Source organism: Ursus americanus, chromosome 9 (genome assembly GCF_024610735.1).
Source record: "Ursus americanus isolate L20-20 chromosome 9, mUrsAme1.1.p, whole genome shotgun sequence".
Classification (NCBI taxonomy): domain Eukaryota; kingdom Metazoa; phylum Chordata; class Mammalia; order Carnivora; family Ursidae; genus Ursus; species Ursus americanus.
The window spans coordinates 669,237-690,811 of NC_142135.1; the positions used below are offsets into that span (position 1 = coordinate 669,237).

The 21,575-nt window shown below is 53.3% G+C and overlaps 3 protein-coding genes across 11 annotated transcripts in view; 1 reads left to right on the plus strand and 2 right to left on the minus strand.

Annotated features, from left to right (window-relative positions):
• MROH1 (maestro heat like repeat family member 1) overlaps positions 1-10,753 on the minus strand; it is a 68,930-nt gene extending 58,177 nt beyond the window's left edge. For all 6 annotated transcript variants that reach the window (XM_087864489.1, XM_087864488.1, XM_087864487.1 and 3 more), the window contains exon 1: positions 10,687-10,753. The gene's annotated coding sequence lies outside the window, so the exon portion shown is untranslated. The remainder of the gene's footprint in view (positions 1-10,686) is intronic.
• A 275-nt stretch (positions 10,754-11,028) lies between these two features.
• Positions 11,029-21,361, plus strand: LOC123779372 (testis-specific serine/threonine-protein kinase 5-like). 4 transcript variants are annotated; one of them, XR_015725670.1, is made up of 7 exons: positions 12,865-14,272; positions 14,630-14,737; positions 14,907-15,109; positions 15,197-15,252; positions 15,775-15,907; positions 15,996-16,111; positions 16,746-16,769. XR_015725670.1 is itself a non-coding variant. In XM_087864493.1 (6 exons), the coding sequence occupies exons 1-5, from the start codon at positions 14,069-14,071 to the stop codon at positions 15,900-15,902; spliced, it is 699 nt and encodes a 232-aa protein (XP_087720619.1). In that variant the 5' UTR covers positions 12,865-14,068; the 3' UTR covers positions 15,903-15,907; positions 15,996-16,735. The 4 variants fall into 4 exon arrangements, 3 of the variants coding, with proteins under 3 accessions (XP_087720618.1, XP_087720619.1, XP_087720620.1); XM_087864493.1 differs by lacking the exon at positions 16,746-16,769 and having other exon boundaries at positions 15,996-16,735; XM_087864494.1 differs by lacking the exon at positions 16,746-16,769 and having other exon boundaries at positions 12,867-13,001; positions 14,161-14,272; positions 15,775-16,735.
• HGH1 (HGH1 cochaperone) lies at positions 17,315-20,405 on the minus strand. The gene is made up of 6 exons (XM_045777412.2): positions 19,727-20,405; positions 19,554-19,654; positions 19,347-19,445; positions 19,058-19,149; positions 18,841-18,963; positions 17,315-18,760 (listed from the first exon to the last, which is right to left on the minus strand). The coding sequence occupies exons 1-6, from the start codon at positions 20,356-20,358 to the stop codon at positions 18,590-18,592; spliced, it is 1,218 nt and encodes a 405-aa protein (XP_045633368.2). The 5' UTR covers positions 20,359-20,405; the 3' UTR covers positions 17,315-18,589.
• Positions 21,362-21,575: the final 214 nt, after the last annotated feature.

Genomic DNA, 21,575 nt, shown 5'->3' on the forward strand with positions numbered 1-21,575 from the left:
CACCCAACACAAACAGGAACAAAAAACAAGTAAACAAGCATGAGATATCAGCCCCTAGCCCGGATGGGAGTAACAGACCGATTTGCTCTCCTGACCGAGACAACTAAAGAGGAGCAGTAGTTCTCAGCCATCTTGGTGATGGACATCAGGAAATGAAGGACAGGAGCCCTGTGATCACTCCAGCCAACAGGCTGGAGGGTGCATCCAGAAATCAGGAGGACTCAGCAATACACCTGAGTTGAGACAGACTGGGAATAGTATCTTGGGAGACCCAGGTCCTGCCAGTTTGCAGACTCTAGTACCAGAGAGAACTCCAGAGACCTGCACAGGGTTCTTGGTCACTCAGCTGACTTGCTGGTCAGTGCTGGGTGGCAGAATAATGTCCCCAAAGATAACTATGTCCTCACCCCCAGAACTTGTGGATATGTTACCTTCCACAGCTCGGGGATTTAGCAGATAGGATTAAGGGTGCAGCCCCTGTGGTGGGGGGATTATATGGGTGAGACCAGCCTAATTGTATAAGTCCTAAAATGCAGAGAACCCTTCCCAGTGGGGTCAAGGAGATGAGACGGAAGAAGGAGGAGGAGAAATTCCAAGTGCGGGAAAGACTCAACCCACCATGGCTGGCTTTAAAGACAGAGGAAGGAGGCTCTGGACCATATAATGTGGGTGGCCTCTAGAAGTCAGATGTGTCCCTTAGTTCACAGCCAGTGATCAAACAGGGACTTTGTTCCTACAGCCACAATGAACCAAATTCTGCCAACAACCTGAAAGAACAGGAAGACGATTCTCCCCAGAGAGCCCAGAAAAGAGCAGAGCCCTACTCGCCCCTGGATTTTAGGCTGGTAAGATCCATGTCAGACTTATGACCTCAAGAACTTTAGGATAATAAATACATGTCATTTAAGCCACTAAGTTTGCAGTAATTTATTACAGCAGCAGAGGAAAATTAATACAAGCACCATGTTTAAGAAGAAACTACCAAAGGCCAGGGAAAGAACTACCCAAAAGGTTAGCAGACACAATCCTCAGAACTCATAAGAGGCCAAGAATGGGGCTGCTCCCAGCAGCCAGAGGGGCAAACGTTACAACTCACAGAATATTGGGAAGAACATTCAAAACGGTTTTGCCTCAGTAAAAAGGTAAAATTAGCTGTAAACTCAATGCTGTTCTGGTCTCACCTAACAAAGCTAAAAGTAAAACCCAAAAAGATCAAGTTGTTCCTAAATCACTTAGCTACATCCCAGCACCAAGTTCAAGAATAATAATAGGGAGGCGCCTGGGTGGCTCAGTGGGTTGGGCATCCACCTTCAGCTCAGGTCATGATCCCAGGGTTCTGGGATTGAGTCCCGCATCGGGCTCCCTGCTCAGCGGGGAGTCTGCTTCTCCCTCTCCCTCGTGCACTCTCTCTCTCTCTGTCAAATAAATAAATAAAATCTTTTTAAAAAAAGAATAATAATAGGAACACAAAAAACATGCAGCACCAACAAGGTAAAATTACAATGTCTGGCATCTAATCAAAAATTACCAGGCATGCAAAAAAGCAAAAAAAATACAACCCACAATGAGGATGAATCAACAATACAAACCAATCCAGAAATGATGCAGAAAGATTAGTAGACAAGGACATTTAGACAGTTATTATAACTTTGCATCGTATACTCAAGAAACCACAAGAAAGACTGCATATGTTAATATTAAAGAGGTTAAAGAAAAAGGATGGTAAAAGACAAGGGTGACACTAGTTATAAGAAAGCTGGAGTGACTATGTCCATATTAGACAAAGTAGACCCCAGAGATATAACGATCCTGAACATTTATGTGCCTAATAACAGAACTTCAAAATACACAAAGCCAAAACTAATGAAAACGCAAGAAGTAGACAAACACAAATTATAGTAGAGATTTCTCTAGAATTGGCAAAACAATTGGACAGATAATCAGTAAGGGTACAGAAGACCTGAACAATACTGTCAACCAACTTGACCTAAGGAGAATTTACAGAACCATCTTTTCATTAACAGTAGAATATATATTCTTTTGAAAAGCACATGGAATATTTATCAAGACTGACTATATGCTGGGCAGTAAAACAAATCTCAGTAAATTTAAAAGAATTCAAGTCATACAAAGTATGTTCTCTGACTACAATGGAATTAAATTAAAAATCAATAAGAGAAAACTATCTGAGAAATCCCCAAGTATTTTAAAAACTACTTAATGTGCTTCAAAATAATATATGAGGCAAAAAACAAATCAAAAGTAAAATTAGAAAGCATTTGAAGTGAATGAAAATGAAAAAATATACCAAATTTTGTGGGAAATTTATAGCACTAAATGTCTATATTAGAAAAGAAGAATGATGTGATCTTTCACCTTAAGAAACTAGACACTCAGGTGTGCATGGATAGCTCAGCTGGTTAAGTGTCTGACTCCTGATTTCGGCTCAGGTCACGATCTTAGGCTCATGGGATCAAGCCCTGCATCGGGCTCTGTGCTCAGCACAGAGTCTGCTTGTCCCTCTCCCTCTGCTCCTCCCCCCACTCACTCTCTCTCTCTCTCTCAAATAATAAAGTCTTAAAAAAAAAAAGAAACTAGACACTCAAATGAAGCAAAAAAAAAAAAAGAAATAATAAATATCAGTACATATATCAAAGAAATAGAAAACAAAACAGAAAAAAAATCAGTGATACCAAAGGCTAGTTATTTGAGAAGATCAATAAATTTGATAACTGCTATCCTGACAGATCAGAAAAAAAAAAGATACAAATTACCAGTATCAAGAATGAGAGGTGACATCACTATAGATTCTAGAGATATTAGAAATTAGAAATAAATTAGAAAATAAAAATACATTATGAATAACTTTATGCCAGTAAATCAAACTTTTCTTTTTTTTAAGTAAACTAAACACTTTAAAAGAAATAGACAAGTCAGGGTCACCTGGCTGGCTCAGTGAGGGGACTGTGAGACTCTTGATCTCGGGGTCGTGAGTTCAAGCCCCATGCTGGGTGTAGAGATTACTTAAATAAATAAACTTAAACAAACAAACAAACAAACAGGGGTGCCTGGGTGGCTCAGTTGGTTAAGCGTCTGCCTTTGGCTCAGGTCATGATCTCAGGGTCCTGGGATTGAGCCCCGCATCAGGCTCCTTGCTCAGTGGGGAGCCTATTTCTCCCTCTCCCACTGCCTGCTGCTCCCCTGCTTGTGCTCTTTCTCTCTCTGACAAATAAATAAACAAAATATTAAAAAAAAAGAAACAAGTCAATTATACCTTAATAAAAAACTTAAAATAGACAAGTTCCTTAAAACACATAAACTACTAAAGCTCACACAAGAGGAAATAGACAACCTAAATAACGTAATATCTAATTAAGAAATTGAACTTGTAGTTAAAAACCTTCCCACAGAGAAAGCTCTAGGCCTAGATGGTTCTCCTGGGGAATTCTATCAAACATTTAAGGAAGAAATAACACCAACTCTGCATGAATTCTTCAAAAAAAACTGAAAACAAGGGAATACTTCCCAAGTGATTTTATGAGGCCAGCATTACTCTGATAACAAGAATAGATTAAGATATTACAAACAATGAACACCACAGGTCAATTTCTCTTGTAGACACAAATGAAAAAATTCTTAATAATATTCTATCAAATCATACACAACAACATGTAAAAAGAATAATACATCATGACCAAATGGGGTTTATCCCATGAATATAAGGTCCGTTTAGTATTTGTAAACACAGCCAATGTAATTCGCATTAACAGACCAAAAAAAAAAGGAAAAAAAAAAAACCATATAATTGTGTCAATAAATGCAGAAAAAGCATTTGTCATAATCCAACATCCATTTGTAATAATAATTACCAGCAAACAGGAATAAAAGGGACTTCCCCAACCTGATAAAGAGCAACTAAGGGAAACCTATAGAAGCATCATTCTTAATGGTGAAAGACTAAATGCTATCCCTTTAAATTAGGGAACAAGGTAAGGATGTCTATTCTCACCACTTCTATTCACTATAGTAGAGGGTCTAGCCAGTGCAATAAGGCAAGAAAAAATAATAAAAGCATTCAAATTTAAAAGGAGGAAGTAAAACTTTTTATTCACAGGTAGTAATATGATCGCTTATGTAGAAAATCCTTCAGAATCTAAAACTGGGACTAGAATCAGTAAGTCACTAGTAAGAACACAGGATGAAAAGTCAGTATTAAAAAATCAACTGTATTGGGACAACTGAGTGGCTCAGTTGGTTAAGCATCTGCCTTCAGCCAGGTCATAATCCCAGGGTCCTGGGTTTGAGTCCCACATTGGGCTCCTTGCTCAGCGGGGAGCCTGCTTCTCCCTCTGCCTGCCACTTCCTCTGCTTGTGTTTTCCCTCCCCACCCCACCCCACCCCCATCTCTGACAAATAAATAAATAAAATCTTAAAAAAAATCAACTGTATTTCTATTTGCTAACAATAAACAATCAAAAATGGAGATGCATGTCATTTTCTGAGTAAAAAAATATGAAATATTTTCCCCAGCTCAGTCCCCAAAATATGACATAATTAAAAATAAATTTGACAGAAGATGTGTTAGACAATACACTAAACCTATCAAACACTGCTGAGAGAGATAAGATTTATTTATTTATTTATTTATTTAGTTATTTATTTAAGAGAGAGAGCACAGACACATGAGTGGGGTAAGGGGCAGAGGGGGAGGGAGGGGGACAAGCAAATTCTGCACTGAGCATGGAGCCCGCCACTGGGCTCCACCTCAGGACCCTGAGATCACAACCTAACAGGAAACCAAGAGTCGGAGGCTTAACCAACTGTGCCACCCATGCACCCCACACTGCTGAGAGATATTAAAGAAAACTTAAATAAATGGAGAGATACACTGTGCAATTCTTCCCAATATCAATTCTTCCCAAATGGATCTACAGATCAAATGCATTCCAATCAAAATCCCAGTAGGCTTTTTGTAGAAACTGATGGACTAATTCTACAACTCATATGGAAATGCAAGGACTTAAAGAAGAGCCAAAACAATTCTGAAACAAAACAAAATTGGAGGATTTATACTACCCTGACTTCAAGACTTATATGGCCAATTGATTTTCAACAAAGGTACAAAGTCTATTCAGTGGAGAAGGGATCGTCTTTCCGACAAATAGTACTGAACATCTACAGGCAATAAAACAAACTTCAGCCTACACTTCACACCACATACAAAAACCCAAAATGATTTACAGATCTAAACGTAAAACTATAAAATTTCTGGAAAAAAAAACAACAGAAGAATATCTCTATGACTAATACCAAAAGCAAAAGCTATGGGGGAAAAAAAAAGACTTGATAAACTGAAATTCATCAAAAAACTTCTGCTCTTTTTTTTTTTAAAGAGATTTATTTACTTTAGATAGAGAAAGAGACAGAGCATGAGCCAGGTGAGGGGCAGAGGGAGAGAGAGAAGGGAAGCAGACGTGCGGTTCGATCCCAAGATCCTGAGCCAAAACCCAGACTCGGAGGCTTAAGCCGAGGGCAGCCACTTAACAACTGAGCCACCCAGATGCCCCAGGAAACTTCTGCTCTTTGAATACACTGCTAAGGGAATGAAACTAACGGCACCAAGGCACAGACACACTGTAACAAACATCGGCACCCCCGCCACCATTGCTCTTCTTCCCCTACGTGTGCCCATCACACAAAGCAATGGATGCCCTATTACACTGCTGGGGTCCTATCCCTGATGACTGGCTCACTTGGCCATCCCGCCTCGGCCACCACCCCTTCCAATGCCTCCTCCATGCTCAGAGTGCTGATCTTTGCCAACACTGATCCTAGCATACCACACTGCTGCTTACCAGTCCTCCTGCTGCCCACAGAACCGAACACCTCCAACGTAGGCTGTCCCAACCTAGACCTGAACCCTTCACCACTTCTTTCTCACCCCTTTACATTCTAGGTGTCCTGGCACCTGAAAACCCCAGGCCACGCGTTAGACTCTCAGCACCTCTGCTTCTGCCTGTCCTCTGCAAGCACGCCCAGCCCCGGCCTCTCTACCACGGGGCCTCCCGCTCACTCCTCGACAGCCAATTCCTGTTCCCTCACCCAGGACACTCCCAACCTTCCAGCAGTGATCCAGTATTCCCACAACCCTTTATTCGTATGATGAATATGGGATCAGTACAAAATATTAACAGTTGTATGATCCAGTCTGCCTGCCTTCTCCAGTGTACCGCGAGCAAGGGGAAAAGTTTTGATTTTTATCCTTAGTATGCACAGCATTTTTTTTAAAGATTTTATTTATTTATTTGAAAGAGAGAAAGAGCATGAGAGAGAGAGGGAGATCAAGAGCAGGGGGGAGGGTGGAGGGAGAAGCAGACTCCCCGCTGAGCAGGGAGCCTGATGTGGGGCTCGATCCCAGGACCCCAGGATCATGACTTGAGCCAAAGGCAGACGCTTCACCGACTGAGCCACCCAGGCGCCCCTAGCACTTTTTCAAAACTGTTCAGGGGCACCTGGGTGGCTCAGTCAGTTGAGTACCAAACTTTGGTTTCGGCTCAGGTCATGGTCTCATGGCTCGTGGGATCAAGCTCCAAGCTCAGTTGGGAGTTTGCTGTAAGATTCTCACTCTCTGCCCCCCCCACCCCCACTCGCTTGCTTGCTCTCTCTAAAATAAATAAATCTTAAAAAAAAGACAAAAAACTGTTCATGGAAGGAATAGAATCAAAATCCTCCCATATGACTCAATATTGTAAAGCTCAATTTTCCTGAATCTACAAATATATGAATCAGGACACTGGAGGGTATTTGGTGAAATGGTCCAAAATTCATATAGAAGAATTAACGTACAAGAATAGCCCATTTAAAAAAAAGAAAAAGAGGGGTGCCGGGGTGGCTCAGTCATTAAGCAGCTGCCTTTGGCCCACGTCATGACCCCCAGAGTCCTGGATTGAGCCCCACATCAGGCTCCCTGCTCAGCGCAAAGCCTGCTTCTCCCTCTCCCACTCCCCCTGCTTGTGTTTCCTCTCTCACTCAAATCAATAAATAAAATCTTAGGGGAAAAAAAAAAGGACAGCGAGGTAAATTTTTAAAAGTATATGAAGAGGAGGATTTGTCCTATATTATGTTAAAGTATATTAAATCAATGGAACTATATAAAAAGTCCAGAAATGAACACCAATAAGGAAGAAAACGTATTACACAAGAAAGAGTTTTAAACCATACAGACAAATTAGTCAATAAATAGTGTTGAAACAGCAAGTTAAACTCAGGGAAAACGCTAGCCTCCCCACATCTCTCCTTACCCCAACATGAACTCTAGATGCACGTACGAGTTAAATGGAAAGATGAAATGTAAAAGTACGAGTAGAAAGCACAGGTAAATATTTTATACTCTTGACGTAGGAAAGGACGTCCTAAGCCAGACACAAAAACCCAGACATGTTAATGAGCACTGTTCAGTTTCACTATAAAAAAAATGTTAAGTTTCTGAGTCAAAAACATACATAAATTTGAAAAACTGTATCCATGCTTACACCTAATGCACACAGCCCTACGTGCTCACACACCTCACCCACCCAGCAGAGCCTAAGGTCAACAAACACAAAGGACGAGTCACTGCTAACAGACACAACGAGAGGTTCCACTTGCGCCACAAGCCAAAGGCTTGGCGGGAGTCCTGGCACACAGCAAGCTCTGCTCGCGCCAGACGTCATCAGTGCCGCGGTTTTCACATGGGTGAGGACAGTCAGCAGAGCCTGTGGGGCACCTGCCGCAAGCCCAAATGGTCACACCCGTGATGGGATCACCCCCGTTTTGAAACCCTCACAAATACCACAGGGGTCTGGTTAGACTCTTTAAAAAACAATCAATGGGGGAAAGTGCTCGTAGGTGAGCTCATATAAACTCCAGTGGAAAGAGCGGAGCTTGACCGTCCAATGAAAAAGCAAAGAGTGCACAGCTGAACAAGACCATTTTGTAAGGTCCCGTCCGCGGCCCTCGCCCCAGGCCAGGTTATCTGTGTGCTGACGCTGGACACACAGAGATATAGCAGCACACACTCTGCTCTCTATGGACACAGACAAACTGTGAGCAGGCTGCTGATAGCAAACCAAGAGGAATCCCCCACAGGAGAAGAGGGTGCAGAGACAAGGATGGGTCTGGGCCTGGAAGGCACCCTGCATCTTGCAGGAAACGTGTGCTGAGCACTGACTGCCTGGCCAGTACCCTAAAGGCACCATCTCTTCTAATACACATAGCCGAGCAAGCTTGAGAGAAACCCATTGCTAATTAGCTGGTTAACAACAGGGCAGGACTCACCCAGGACTGGCTCCCACAGGTTCCACTCTACGCCCAGGCTATGATGCAGACTAGCACAGGTCAGGAAGGCGGGGTTAAGGAGGTCTTCCCTCCCTGCAACCTACACGTCGTCGCTGAGTGAAGAAGCAGCTTCCTCCTTATTCACCTCAACTAAGCAGTCCTTCCACCAGTAAGCCGACCAGGCACCACCTAAGCCCAGAGTCCAAGCCCTCGGCTTGAAGGATGCCCACATGTATTATGGCTGCCACATGACATGACAGAGGATAACAGAGGTGCTGGGCCAATTGCACCAAGCCCAAAGTGGGTCAGAAGGAGGCATGGGAGGCAAGGAAGCCATGGACACCACTGCCCAGAGGAAGCCATGAGCCTGTCTGAGGGCCAGGCCACCATGTGGAGTCATGGGAATGACCCTTCCCTACAGCAGGGCCCCAGGACTTCCCCTTTTAGCACAGGAGCCAGAGAAGAATCAACTTCCAGAGTTACCAACAAGAACCTGAGCTGATGACCTGGGAAAGGCAGTTCTACAGCTCACTACGCACAGTCCCTTGGGAACACTATTTCTCAACATAAGCCATGCCGAGCTGTGTCCCGGGTTCTCATGCAAACCCCCAAAGCCAGGTGGTCCTTCAGCTCAGCAAAGAAATCACATTCCTCATTACTCCAACAGCCAGTATTCCCTGAGCACTGGCCAGGAGCCCACAAGAGCCACAGGAGCTTTCTTGGACCTACCTCAAGGAGATCAAATAGTTCAGCTCACTGAAGAGGCTCACGAGATCTGGAGCTGCTGATCACATACTAGCCACGACCTGACTGCTTCCTGGGGCCTCAGTGAACCCTGGGTCTGCAAGCTAAGTGCAGACACCTGCTTCCAAGCACATGGACTAGCGGTGAATGCAAAAGCAAGCATGAGCCCCACAGGTTCCACCTCTGATCCACTGACGTCCCTCAGCAGGCAGCAAACAGCCCTGGGGAGTGAGAAACAGCAAGATGCAGATCCAAACAAGCCACGGCAGCCCACATATTGGTTTCAAGGTAACCAAGGGAACTCAACTCAGGTCACTCCACTCTGATACCTCAGACAGACCAGAGACACTTGCTCACTTGAATCACAACAGCCTGAGGCCTGGAAATAAAGACCCTGCTGACAGCAGCATCCCCAGACCCCTTGGGTGCCAGGACTATAGGCGTGAGATGTAGCTGCATCACAATCAAGCCACTGCTGGGGTGTCCCATGCCTGACAATTCCCACATGGGTCTCCTGGGGCCCAGTGCCTGCTGGGTATCTCCATCTGGACCACTCAAACCCAACAGCTCTAATACTCAACTCACCAGCTTCACCCCTGACCTCTCCCTGGCCCCCAACTCACCTGCCTCTTTTCCTGTGTCATCATGCCCTCAGCTATCTGGGTCAGAAATCCCTTCCTGTTCCTCCATCTCCCTCCCCACACCCTATGGTGGACTCACTGACCCTCTTCTTCTCCACCCCGACCACCATCCCTTTCCAAAGTGGTCCCTGCCTCCAAGATTGTCCCCTCGGAGCCAGCTTCCACCCCACCAGACAGCCAGTCCAGCTTACATCCCCAGGCAAGGCTGGTCCTCTGGTTCCCCCCGCCAGACCCATTGCCCCCACCCCACACCTCTGACTCACTTCCCCGCACTCGAGCAGGCCCGCCCCGCGCCCACCTCCACGAGCTGGCAGAGCGGAAGGTCCGCAAGTGTGTAGTTCGGCACTGCCGGCTACCACAGAGCCCTCTCGTCGGGCCCTAACGCTGCACTGCCTCTGTGCTGGCTGGTGCTGCAGGAAACCCGGAACCCCGGCACGCGGGCCTCGGAGCCCGGGGGGCTGCGGCCCGGCCCCGGCCCAGCACCACCTAGCTCTCACCTTGACTGCTACGGCCCTGCCAGCTTCACGACCTATCCTCTAGGACCAATAATCCCCGCGACTTTTGGACAAACTACTCCCTGCTCCGGCCCGCCTCCTTCAATGTCAGAGAGGAAACGGGAAGGATCCCCTCGGGGCTCACGCCCCTAGAGGACAGCCGGCGTGCCCGCTGCGCGCTCCCAGGCCCCGGCACCCCTCGCCGGCGTGGAGAAGGGGAGCGGCCAGCTCCGGGCCTCTTCCGGGCCGTGACGCCGCACGCCCGGCTCCTCTGCGGCGCAGGACGCACCTGAGCTCCGGCCAGGGGGCGGGCTCGGCCCCGCGACGCCCGGGACCCTCCTCGCGCTCGCCCGCTGACCTTGGGGAGGCGCCTCCCGACTCGGCTTCCCAGGCGGCCCCGGCCGACGGGGCGACCCCAGACTCTCCGGCCCAGGTTCCCCCGAGGGGCGCCTCTCCGAGCGAGCGAGGCCGAGCCCCGGGGCCCGGCTTACCTGAGGAGCTGCCGCCGCGGCCCGGGCACCGCCCTCCCACCCAGGCCTGGCCCGGAGTGGGCGGAGCCGCACGCCAAGCCCGCCCCCGCCCCCTCCGCCAACCGCGGCCCGGCGCGCGGCAGCCAGGCCCCGCCCCCACACGATCTCTGCGCTCATTGGCCGGAGGCGCGTCCCACTCCCTCCCTCTCTCCACCGAGCCCACCGAGCCCCAGCAAGCGCGAGTGCGCAAACTCCGCCTCGCGTTCGGTCCCGCCCCCGGCCTTCCAGAGACTGCCGCTCCAGACAGTTGGGCTCGAGCGCGGCCTCCCGGCTGGCCGCAAACGCTACACCCGGTCACTGCGCAGGCGCGGGGCGTGCACTTCCCGCTTCCTCCGCGCGGAACCTGGCCCCCTCCGCCGCTCTGTTCTTGTCAGCCTCGGACACTTACACCTCGAAGATTCGGGCGCGCAGACACTGCTCCACACACCGGGGAACGCATCGGGGACGCGGGCTCGGCGCGCCATTGTGCACAAAGCCAGTCCCCTTGCAAACACACGTGTCCAGGTACACACGCCAGGTGGGCTTCACCTGGACACAGGCGGGTACTATCATGCCTTATCATCTCTCACACAAGAACGCACACACTGAACGCCCAAAAAACATCCAGAGACCCTGGGGCCGCCGGCCCCTCCGCGAACAGAGACACATTCAGTTGGCCAACAATGGGGATGAACTGGTGTGTGCCTTCGGGAGCCTGGGCTCTGGAAAGAGGGGCAGGTAATAAGCGAACACTAAGACGCGCGAAGCGCTGTGAAGTGACGCCGCTGGGGGACGGGGACGGAAGGAGGTGCGATCGGACTCAGGGAAGAAGCTGGGAGAGGAGCTGCGTTCTGCACAGGGACACTGGCACCCGCACGGCCGCGGAGGCTGAAACCCTCTGGGCATGTTTGCCGACCAAGAAAAGGGAGTGGCGTCGCAGCAGCTCCGGAAGTGAGAAGGGCGATCTGGGAAGGAAGCGGTCCGCAGCACTGTACCCAGGGCCTCGCAAGTGTCTTCATCTTGCCGCAGGTTGGGTCTGCAGAAAGCTGTGGGTGATGGTGTGAGGGTGCAACGTGGGGCCCCGGGATACACACTGGGGCAGGATGGCAGCTGAACAGTGAGGGGAGGGACATTCCTTTTACCAAGAGAGAAGGGGTTCAGCCCGTTTCTGTTGCAGGGATGGAGCCCAAAAGGGACAGAAGCCCAAAAGGGACAGAGATGCCCTGCAGATGGGGCCTGGTCCATCGGGAAGAGCCACAACCACCCCCCAAGCCCCTCACGCAGCATGTAGAAGTTGCTAGGGCAAGAGACAGGCCTTTTCGAAGCTCCCATCTGGAGGATTCACTTCCCTGCCCAAACCCGGCCTCCGGACTTGGCCAGCGCCCAACATGGCCCCCTGGCTCTCCCCCCTCCCCAGCCTCAGCCAGACTTCATTCCCCAAGGGCACAAACTGCCCTAGCAAACATCACAGCTGTCATTTTGCCTTATTACATTACTGATGCCAAGCTCCCATCTATAATTGTAAGCTCTGGGAGAGAAAGGCCCGTGTCTGTGATTTGCTCCCAAGTGCTCAGCACCAAGCCCAGCACGTGATGGGTGCTCAGTACATCTCATGGAATGGATGGATGACTGCGAGTGCAGTGAAGGAGGGCACAAAAGACTTTGCAAAGGGAGGGTGGACAGAGCTGGTGACCGTTCTGGGTCCTGCCTGCCTCCGCACGATTCTCACTGGCTCCCAGTTCTGTTCTGGCACTGGTGGGAGCTAGGAAGGGGACACCCAGCACGGTTCCCAGGCTCCACAGCAGGAGCTGGGAGGCAGAAACACCTCTGGCCAGAGCCACACAATTTTCCCTTTTGCTGCTCTAGCCCCTAACACCTGAATACAACCCCTCTGCTTGAAATCCAGAGGTTTCTCTTCTCTAACCTGCAGATCAGCAATGAACACAGTCTGTCCATATTTTCTATGTCCCGGGCAGTTTGACAAACAAGGGCAGTGGGTGAGCAAGGGCATATCAAACACAAGCCTTGCTCTAAAGCAGCTCATTCACATTTCTCATCCAACAGGGATAAGAAGACGCGTCTGTCCTACCAGACCATCCCCAGGCCTTCACGGCGGCAGGCACACCATGGCCTGCGGGTCTCCAGGGAGAATCACTCAAGTCCACAGACAATCAGCAAGCCTCCAGGATGGAGGGACACCTGCAGGATGGCGGCCCACAGCCACTGCGCCATCTAGCTCATGGCAGAGAGACCACGTATTTGGACATCAGTTGCCCAAACCGTCATCTGTAAAACAGGTGTGACTTCGCTGCGCTCCAGTTTGAGGTCCTGGATGTGAACACCTGCTATGGGATGGGTGTGTCAGGCAGGGTCTGTAGACAGGAGGCAGGGACTAGGCGAGGTGGCCATTGGCAGCTCCTGGGACTCCTTAACGGGTGCCGGCCACACAGCAGGTGCTCATTAACGTTAGCTGCTACCCCCTCTGGCAACAGTGCTCACAGAAGGCTCTGGAGACCAGAAGAACGGAGGGGCCACGTTGGCTTCCCTCTCCTAGAGCCCAGACTGGGGACCCTTGCTTGCCTTGGGAATGTGTCATCAGTCTAAGGAGAGCGCTGGGGGCAAGGCCTCCTGCAGTGGACCTTGGCCTAGGCAGAAGCTTCTAGGCCACAGCGGAGGGGTCAGGGAGCGCCCACCCCCATGCCTTTCTTCTGGCTCAGCCTCTCTTGCAGCACACCTGGCTGCCACCTTGCTGCCCTCGAAAAGGACGAGGGGCTCAGCTCCAACAGTTGCCAGCACAATCTGAGTTTCCTTTCCCCTTCCTTATATCCTTAGAAACCCTGCTCATCTTCTCTCGCTCACCCTCCCACAAGCTTCTTTAAAGGTCTTTTGTGGCTACAGAAGGCCTCACCCTGACTTGGAGATTCTCACCCCACAAAGAGTGGACCCCATGCAAGACGGTGCTAGTTCCAGCAAGATATTCTCAGGGAAGGCAGGCCCTGGGGGACAGAAGAACACTCCCCTTTGAGGGCACAATGCAAGGACAGCTCTAGAACGCTCCGTTCTGGAATCTGCCCCTGCTCTCCCAGAGCCTGCCTTGACCCACACCAGTCCACGGCTGTGTTAGCTTCCCACCCCAAGCTCTCAGCCCTGGTCACTCCCTTGCCCTGCCTCTGCCCCAGTCCCAGAAAGACTTCAGAAATTTGGGTGCAGCCTCAAGGGGCACAGGTCCCAGCAGCCTCCTCCAGCCCTGTTGCCCTAGCCCTTCTGACACAAATCAGGCCTCAGCCCTGCCCCCTGCTCCTCCTACCCAAAGCCCTGCAGTGAGCTGGGCCACCCTGCTGCCACCCGTGGCACCCTGCCCTCCATGAAGGGCAGTGCCAGGCGAAAGCTGGACCAGCAAAACTTCACGGAGCAGGTGTGCGAATGCAGGGACAATGGCTACCTGCTCTCTTCCAGGAAGATTGGCTCTGGGGCCTTCTCCAAAGTCTACCTGGCCTATACCACACATGAGTGCATGCAGCACAACCCCAAGCTGGCCTCTGACCTGCGGGGCAAGCACCATGCCATGGTGAGCCAGACCCATCTCCTCCCCATGGGTGGCAGACAGCAGGCTCTGTGGGCCGCCCTTCAGCCCGGTCCCGGTGGTCCCTGTCCTGACCCCATTGAGGCACCTCCCTGCTATTCTGGCTCCCTCCTGGTCTGGTATCCTCCCAAGGACCTGCAAGCCGGCCACTCCTAGTTCCAGAACCCCTTGAGCATATCAGGGCCAGGAAGGAAGGGAAAGGTCAGTAGAGACCCCCAAGGATGCTGCTTCCCAGCCTCACCCCAGTCAAGTTCAGCAATGTGCACAGAGGACATGGGGCCTGTCCATGTCCCCCTTCAGGGGCTGTGGTCTGCACACAAGGGCCACCCTCCACCCCTGCAGGTGGCTATCAAGATCATCTCCACTGCTGAGGCCCCTGTGGAGTTCTCCCAAAAATTCCTGCCCTGTGAGATATCATCACTTAATGCTACCTACAAGCACCTGAATGTGGTAGGCAGAGACCCTGAAACAGCCCATGCCCAACCTGCCCATCCCCTGCTGCCCAGCGCCACCCCCTTTCCCACCAGGGACCCTTACTGGGGCCCAGCCCCACCCTGAGGCCCTGATCCAATGCACTGGACAGCCCCTCCTTGGGTGATAGCAGGGGGGCGCCCGGCAGGTGCAACTCCATGAGACCTACCAGAATAGCCAGCGGTCCTACTTGGTGCTGGAGTTGGCAGCCCGCAGTGACCTACTGGAACACATCAACGCAGTGTTGGACCACCGCGGCCGCCCAGGGCTGGACGAGGAGGAGGCCCGCAGGGTGTTCTGGCAACTGGTCAGTGCCGTGGCCCACTGCCACAGCTCTGGCATCGTGCACCGGTGAGGGGGCCGCCCTGCCTGCACGCCACCTGCATCAAGAGGCCCACCTGAGCCCAGGACCAGCACCACTTCCCCTTCCCCATGCAGGGACCTAAAGTGTGAGAATATCTTGCTGGATGACCAAGGCCTCCTAAGGCTGACTGGTGAGCCTGTGGCCCAGCCCCCACCCACTTCCCTAGACTACCCTGACTCATGACCTGAGCCTTCAACTTCTTCAGGAGGCCCATCTATATTCAACTATTGTCTCAGCCAGGACCCCAGCCACTACCCTTGCCTGCTTCAGACTTTTTCTTTATTTTTTATTGCTTTAAAGACTCATTTATTTATTTGAGAGAGAGAGAGGAGAGGCAGAGGGAGAGGGAGAATCCTGAAGCAGGCTCCCTGCTGAGCGCGGAGCTCAATCCCAGGACCCTAAGACCATGACCCGAGCAGAAACCAAGAGTAGGCCACTCAGCCAACTGAGCCTCCCAGGCTCCCTGCCTGCTTCAGAATTCTGACCCCAACCTGGCTTGACCTGCAACCCTCCCAGGAGGCCCAACCCCACACTTGCCTCCACCTGTGCTTGCAGACACCCACACACTCCACACCTGAGCCCACTGTCCCTTCCCATCCTGCTCCTTCTGTGGGCTACTGCCTGCCTGCGCCCCCCTGCATCCCCCTGGCAGACTTTGGCTTCGGCAACCGGTCGGGCCTCAGGAACTCGCCGCTGAGCACCTTCTGCAGCTCTGTGGCCTACACAGCCCCCGAGATCCTCATGAGCAAGAAGTACAATGGGGAGCAGGCCGATCGGTAGAGCCTGTGAGTGGCCCCCCCAGGCACCCCAGCATATGCAGAACCCATGGGAGGGCAAGAGAGAGGGCATGCCCTGAGGCGCCTGTGCCCCCAGGGGCATCATCCTTTCTGCCATGGTGACCAGGAAGCTGCCCTTCAAGGAGCACCAGCCCCACCGCATGCTGCACCTGATGCGCCACGGCCCCACCTTCAGGCCAGGCATGTCCCCAGGTGAGTGAGAATACCCCATGTCCCTCCCAAGTCCCAGCATGGGCCTGGAAAGTGGGGCAGCAAGACCTGGGTCCAAGAGTGCCTGGGCGGCTCGGTTGGTTAAGCGTCTGCCTTCTGCTCAGGTCATGATCCCGGGGTCCTGGGATGGAGCTCCCGAGTCCAGCTCCTTGATCAGCAAGGAGTCTGTTTCTCCCTCTGCCCCTCCTCCCGCTCATGTTCTCTCTCTAATAAATAAAATCTTAAAAAGAGAGAGAGCGAGACCTGGGTCCAGAGAAGGGTCATCCTGCGCTGTGAGGGGAGTGGCAGCGGCATGGGAGGCTGACCTGGCACCCCACTCCCAACCCAGTCTGGTAGACTGCAGCAAAGCGGTGAGAGGGCAGCGGGGCTGGGGGAGGCCCAGACTCAGACTCCCCGTGTGGAAAGGCAGTGGTCCCGGTGAGCCCTGAGCTCTGCACCGGCCCGGGGCATGCTACCTTCCCTCTCTGTGCCTCAATCTCATGATTGGTGAAGCATGGACTCCCGCCAGGCACTTGGGTGACTGAGTGGGATGACTCCTCCAAACTGCCAGCATTGCTGAGAGTGATGGGCAAGATGGTGGGCAGTGGGAGGCCATAGCTGTGAGCCCTTGCCACAGAGTGCCAGGACCTGATCCGGGGCTTTCTACAGCTACGCCCGCGTGCATGCGTGGACCTGCAGCAGGTGGCCGCCCACTGCTGGATGCTGCCCACCGCGCACGCTCTCTTCTGCACCATGCTCAGCTTGTCGCCAGGTGGGGTGAGGCCCCCAGCAGGGTGGGTAGGTCATTGCCCCTCAGTGCCCCTCCCGATCCCCCACGGGTGTCGGTTGCAGAGAAGCCAGCTATGTCCCAGCTGCCGACAACCCTTGACCACTCGGAGCCGGGCAGAGACTCAGAGCCTCCAAGGCCTCTCCTGCAGCTTCGGCGCCCCCAGCACGGGGGAACTCACCGTGGGAGTGCTTCTGGCCCAATGCCTGAGCCCCCAGAGGCAGTCCCAAGAAGAGGTGCAGGATCTGCCCAGCTGGGGCTCCAGAGCATGGCGGCAGCCAGTCTAGGGTGGGCGCCTCCAGGTAGCCACTATCACTGAGCTCCACGGTTGCCACCAGGACCGCGCCTGGGCACTGCCTGGGCATCTGAGGATGGGTAAGCCTAGGTGAGGCCAGATAAAGCATTTATTTTACGAAGGGCATGCTGCCGTCTCAGTGCAGGAAGGGGCAGCCAGCCACGGGGAACCCAGTAGCATTCCCCATCCAGGGAGAACACGAGTCCACATGCCTCCATACCAGAGCTTTAATTGGGAGAAGAAAAATACAGAGGGTACCACAGAGGAAGAAGATACCTCATTTCCATGATGGGGGGAACGGGAGTGGACCTCCAGCTTTGGAGACAGTGACAGGACTGAGGACGTGTGGAGCGAGGGTGTGGTAACTCTCAGGGCATCAGGTTCTACTCCAGTGCCAGAGTGCAAAGGGCCTGGGAAGGCCAGCACTCGGGAGTCCTGTGCACAAGATGGCACCAGGAAGGGAGCACAGTTCAGGGAGAGCCACGCAGACAGCCTATCAGGCTCGGCTTAGCAGCTGCAGAACAAAAGGGCCCACACAAGAAGCTGGGGGAGAGCAAGTTTCTTGGGCCCTTAGGGGGCTCCAAGGGGGCAAAGTGTGGTAAGGGAAAAGGTCTGGCGAAGAGCAAGGCTGCAGGTACGTCAGGAAGACTGTCTATGTGTTAGGCAAGGGGCTCTGAAACTCAAGGAAACTGACCAAGGATAGAGTCTAGTTAGTGGGGCCGGCGAGCACATCACATCAGTCCCGGGTGGGAGAAACCAGCCAGGGGCTAAGGGCAGTGCTGGAGCACAGGTCAAGCAGGACGGTGGAGAGGATAAAGAGAGACAGTACCCAGCAAGTGCTCTAAGGACAAACCAGGGGGCCGCAACCCTAGAGATCCCAGGACAGGCTGAGGCTGGTGAAAGTCGCAAGAGGTCAGTCCTTCAAGGCTGGATCTCAGGCAGGGCAAGCTGAGGACCCCAGAATGGAAGACTCAGGGTGGGACTGGCAGCAAAGGGCACTGCTTGCACCTGGATGCCCATGGATGCTCAGGTCTCTAGTGCCCTTGGGGGCTGCTCAGGCTCGTACTGGTTATCTATCCAGCCCCATCGACCATCTTCCTGGAGGTATCTGAGAGTCACAGAGAGTGACTAGCTCTGGCTGACCAGTGCCGGTCTCAGCAACCTGAGCTGCTCGAAGCACAGGGCATGAGGAGGCACCCTGACCCTCCCAGGTTTATTGGGCATTCACCCTAGACACCTCGCCCTGAGCATAAGTGTAGCTGTGCTTTTCAGCAGGGAACAACCTCTGAGCAAGGAGACCCAGAGGCCTGCAGGTGGCTGCAGGAAGGCCTGGTCTGGAAGGCCTGGAGTGATGGGCTGGTAAAGCTGGGCCTGGAGCTGGTGGTGGGTTGCCAGGGCCTCAGGTGGGTGTAGCCCCCTCTGCTTGTGGCTCTGGGGCCAGCTCCTCTGGCTGCTCCCGGGTGTGCTGCTCCTGCTGGTCCAGCTGCTGCAGCTGCCTCTCCACATCCTCAGGCACCTGTACCTCCAGCAGGTTTTCCATGCCCGGCTCGGGCTCATCCCCAATGAGCACCTGCCAGCAGGGAGGCAGGTGAGCAGCTGGCTGATACACCAAAGATGGCCACCCCCCTTCCCCACAAACCCTGCACCCACCTGAATGAGTTTCTCACAAGTCACCTGCACATCGGGCTCTGGCTCCCAGCTGTGCAGCTCACGCAGGATCAGGTAGGCTCCCTGGTTCCTCACCTGCTGCCGACCAGGTGCTGTGGCTGTTAGCTGGAAGAGGGCGAAGGTTATGCAGATATCAGTATACTCGTGCATGCGTGGGTATGTCGTGGGGTGGCATCAGCATAGCAGGACCCCCGCTCACCAGCATAATGGCCTCGATGAGCATCTTGCGGATATCGGCATCAGGCTCTCGCTGCTTGTCTGGCGGCAGATACTGTAGGTCCACAGGCAGCCCTAGAGGTGTATGCGGGAGTTACTGGGTGCCTGCACTGGGTAGCTGGGCCAGACCCTGCCTTCGGAAGCCCCATCTGTGCTCCCCATCTCCTAACTGGAAGGTTTCAGAAGGGGTCCCAATCTGTGCATTTGCCTGCCCCCCAGCGGCCTTCCCTCCTGCCCAGCCAACCCTGAGGTTCCCCACCCAAGCCACTCACGCTCCATCTCCTCCTCAGAGAAGTCCTCAGGCCCAGCCAGGGGCAGCAGCAAGAAGGGGAGAATGTCCACCTGGGGCCCAAGCAACCACTCGTGGTGTCCTGAGGGGAAAACAGAAATGGGAGCCAGTCTGGAGGGGTGGGCCCCAAAGTGGTCTCTTTGACCCAGCCCCCCTCAACCGCAACACCCCCACCCCCATCAGCACTCACTATGCTCGAAGCAGCAGTTTCGGAGAGTCCCCACCACCCCGCCCCTGCGCACCGAGGAGTCTGCGAATTGGGTAAGGGGCAGCAGCCGCTGGACCACGCACCTGAAGGGAGGGACCACTCAGTGCCATCCCTGTTCACTTGCACCCCCTCCCCGCGAGCGCCCCGGGCTTCACCTCTCGGGGTCCAACAGGAAAGTCCGCGCCGCGGGACGCTGGCTGAGGTTGGAGAGCACTGGCCCCAGGTAATGCAGGGGCGCCCGGGCGTTGTAGTCTGGGGTGCACAGCGCGCGCACCAGCCGCTCCAGGCCTGACTCCCCCGGCTCCTCGGTCGCCAGTGCCGCCATCAGCGCGGCACACGGCGCCGGCTCCCGGCTGAGGTTGGCCAGCACGGCGGCCGCCTCCTCGGCCCAGGGCCACTCTGGGTCCAACGCGCGGCCCAGCAGGCGGGCAAGCAGCGCCGGCTCGGCCTCCAGTAGCGGCTCGTGCAGGCCGGGCTCGGCAGCCAGGTTGACGAGCGCATGAGCGGCGTCGCGGGCCGGGGCCGGGGCCGGGGCCGGGGCCGCCGCCAGGTCGACCAGCGCCCGCAGCAGCGCCGCCTGGCCGGCCAGCAGCGTCCGACCGGGCCCAGAGCCGGTCAGCGCCAGCACGTGCCGCACCGCCTTCGCCTGCAGGTCGGCCCGCGCCCCGGGCTCCAGGAAGGGCAACAGCTTCGCCACCTCCGTCTCCAGGCCGGCCTCCGGCATCGGCGACCCTGCGGGAACTAGCCCATCAGCCGACGCGCCCGTGCCAGTCTTGGCCTCCCCCATGCCTGCCGGTGCTTCCCGATCACCCACGCCGCCAGACGGGCCGAGAACCCGCCCATCAGGGGAGCGGCAGCTGTAACCACCAATGAGAGGCTGCCGACTCTGCGTGCGGGGCGGGGTCGGCGTGCGGAGGCGGGACCACGCCCAGGCCCGGGGCATTGTGGTCCGGGTGCCCGGCTCCCAGCCCTAGGCCTGGGGGGGAGGAGGGGCCGCGGGGGGAGGAGGGGCCGCGGGGGGAGGAGGGGCCGCGGGGGGAGGAGGCGCGCGGACAGAAGCCGGGAATCCCCGGGGTGTCACCGGCCCCCGGCCCGGCCAGCCCCTGGTGGGCGGGCAGATCTCTCCCGTCGCGGAAAGAGCCACAAGATCAATTACTTTAAAAATGTTAGACCAGCCCGTGTTTCCAGCACAATCTCCATTCGGTCATGATAGTATATTTGCATAGGTTGTGTTCAGTCTGGCAAAATTTTGCTTAGAATTTTTGCATCCTGGTCTGTAGTTTTCATATAAAGCCTTGATTTTCTTATCAGAGTAGCACTGGCCTCAGAAGGACTGGGCAAGTGTTCCTTCTTCGATTTTCTGGAAGAGTTTGTGAAACTGGCATTTCTTCCCTAAGTGGTTGGTACAACTACCCAGTGAAGCCCTCCACACCTGAAATTTTCTTTCTAGAAAGATTTTTCGGCCACAGATCCTTTAATAGGCACATAGCTATTCAGGTTGCCACTTTCTTCCTGAGTGACTTTTTGGTAGCTTGTGTTTTCCAAGGAACTGGTTCATTCATCTGAAGTGTGAAATTCATTGGCATGAAGTTGGTAATAGTCCCTTCTCCTTTTAACGTCCGTAGCACCTGTGGTCGTGACGCTTCTCATCCCTCATGCTGACGATTTGCGATTTCTGTCAGTCTTGCCAGAGATTTGTCCATTTTATTGATCTTACTAAGGAATCATGTTGGATTCATATATTTTCTCTATTTTCGTTTTTGATTAAATGAATGTCCACGTTGACCTTACTATTTCCTTTCTTCTGCTTATTCTGGGTTTAATGTGCTGTTCTCTTTCTAGTTTCTTAAAGGTAAAGGCTGAGATCATTGATTTGAGACCTTTTCTGGTACAAGATTTTCCCCTCGTCTATTCCTTGCCTCATGGATTATATTATGTACCTCCACATTGGTTCTAAGCCCCTTAGTAGATTGGTACTATTTTTATTTCACTCTAAGGGCTAGA

Excerpts from the sequence above, each read along its gene's own strand:
- LOC123779372 (XM_087864492.1), top strand. The coding sequence starts at position 11,388 with ATGGGGATGAACTGGTGTGTGCCTTCGGGAGCCTGGGCTCTGGAAAGA. Across the intron at positions 11,734-12,768 it reads GTGTCTTCATCTTGCCGCAG|GGATAAGAAGACGCGTCTGT; the intron begins GTTGGGTCTGCA and ends CTCATCCAACAG. Across the intron at positions 16,112-16,745 it reads CAGGCCAGGCATGTCCCCAG|AGTGCCAGGACCTGATCCGG; the intron begins GTGAGTGAGAAT and ends CCCTTGCCACAG.
- HGH1 (XM_045777412.2), bottom strand. The coding sequence starts at position 20,358 with ATGGGGGAGGCCAAGACTGGCACGGGCGCGTCGGCTGATGGGCTAGTT. Across the intron at positions 19,446-19,553 it reads AAACTGCTGCTTCGAGCATA|GACACCACGAGTGGTTGCTT; the intron begins GTGAGTGCTGAT and ends TTTTCCCCTCAG. Across the intron at positions 18,964-19,057 it reads TCATCGAGGCCATTATGCTG|CTAACAGCCACAGCACCTGG; the intron begins GTGAGCGGGGGT and ends GCCCTCTTCCAG.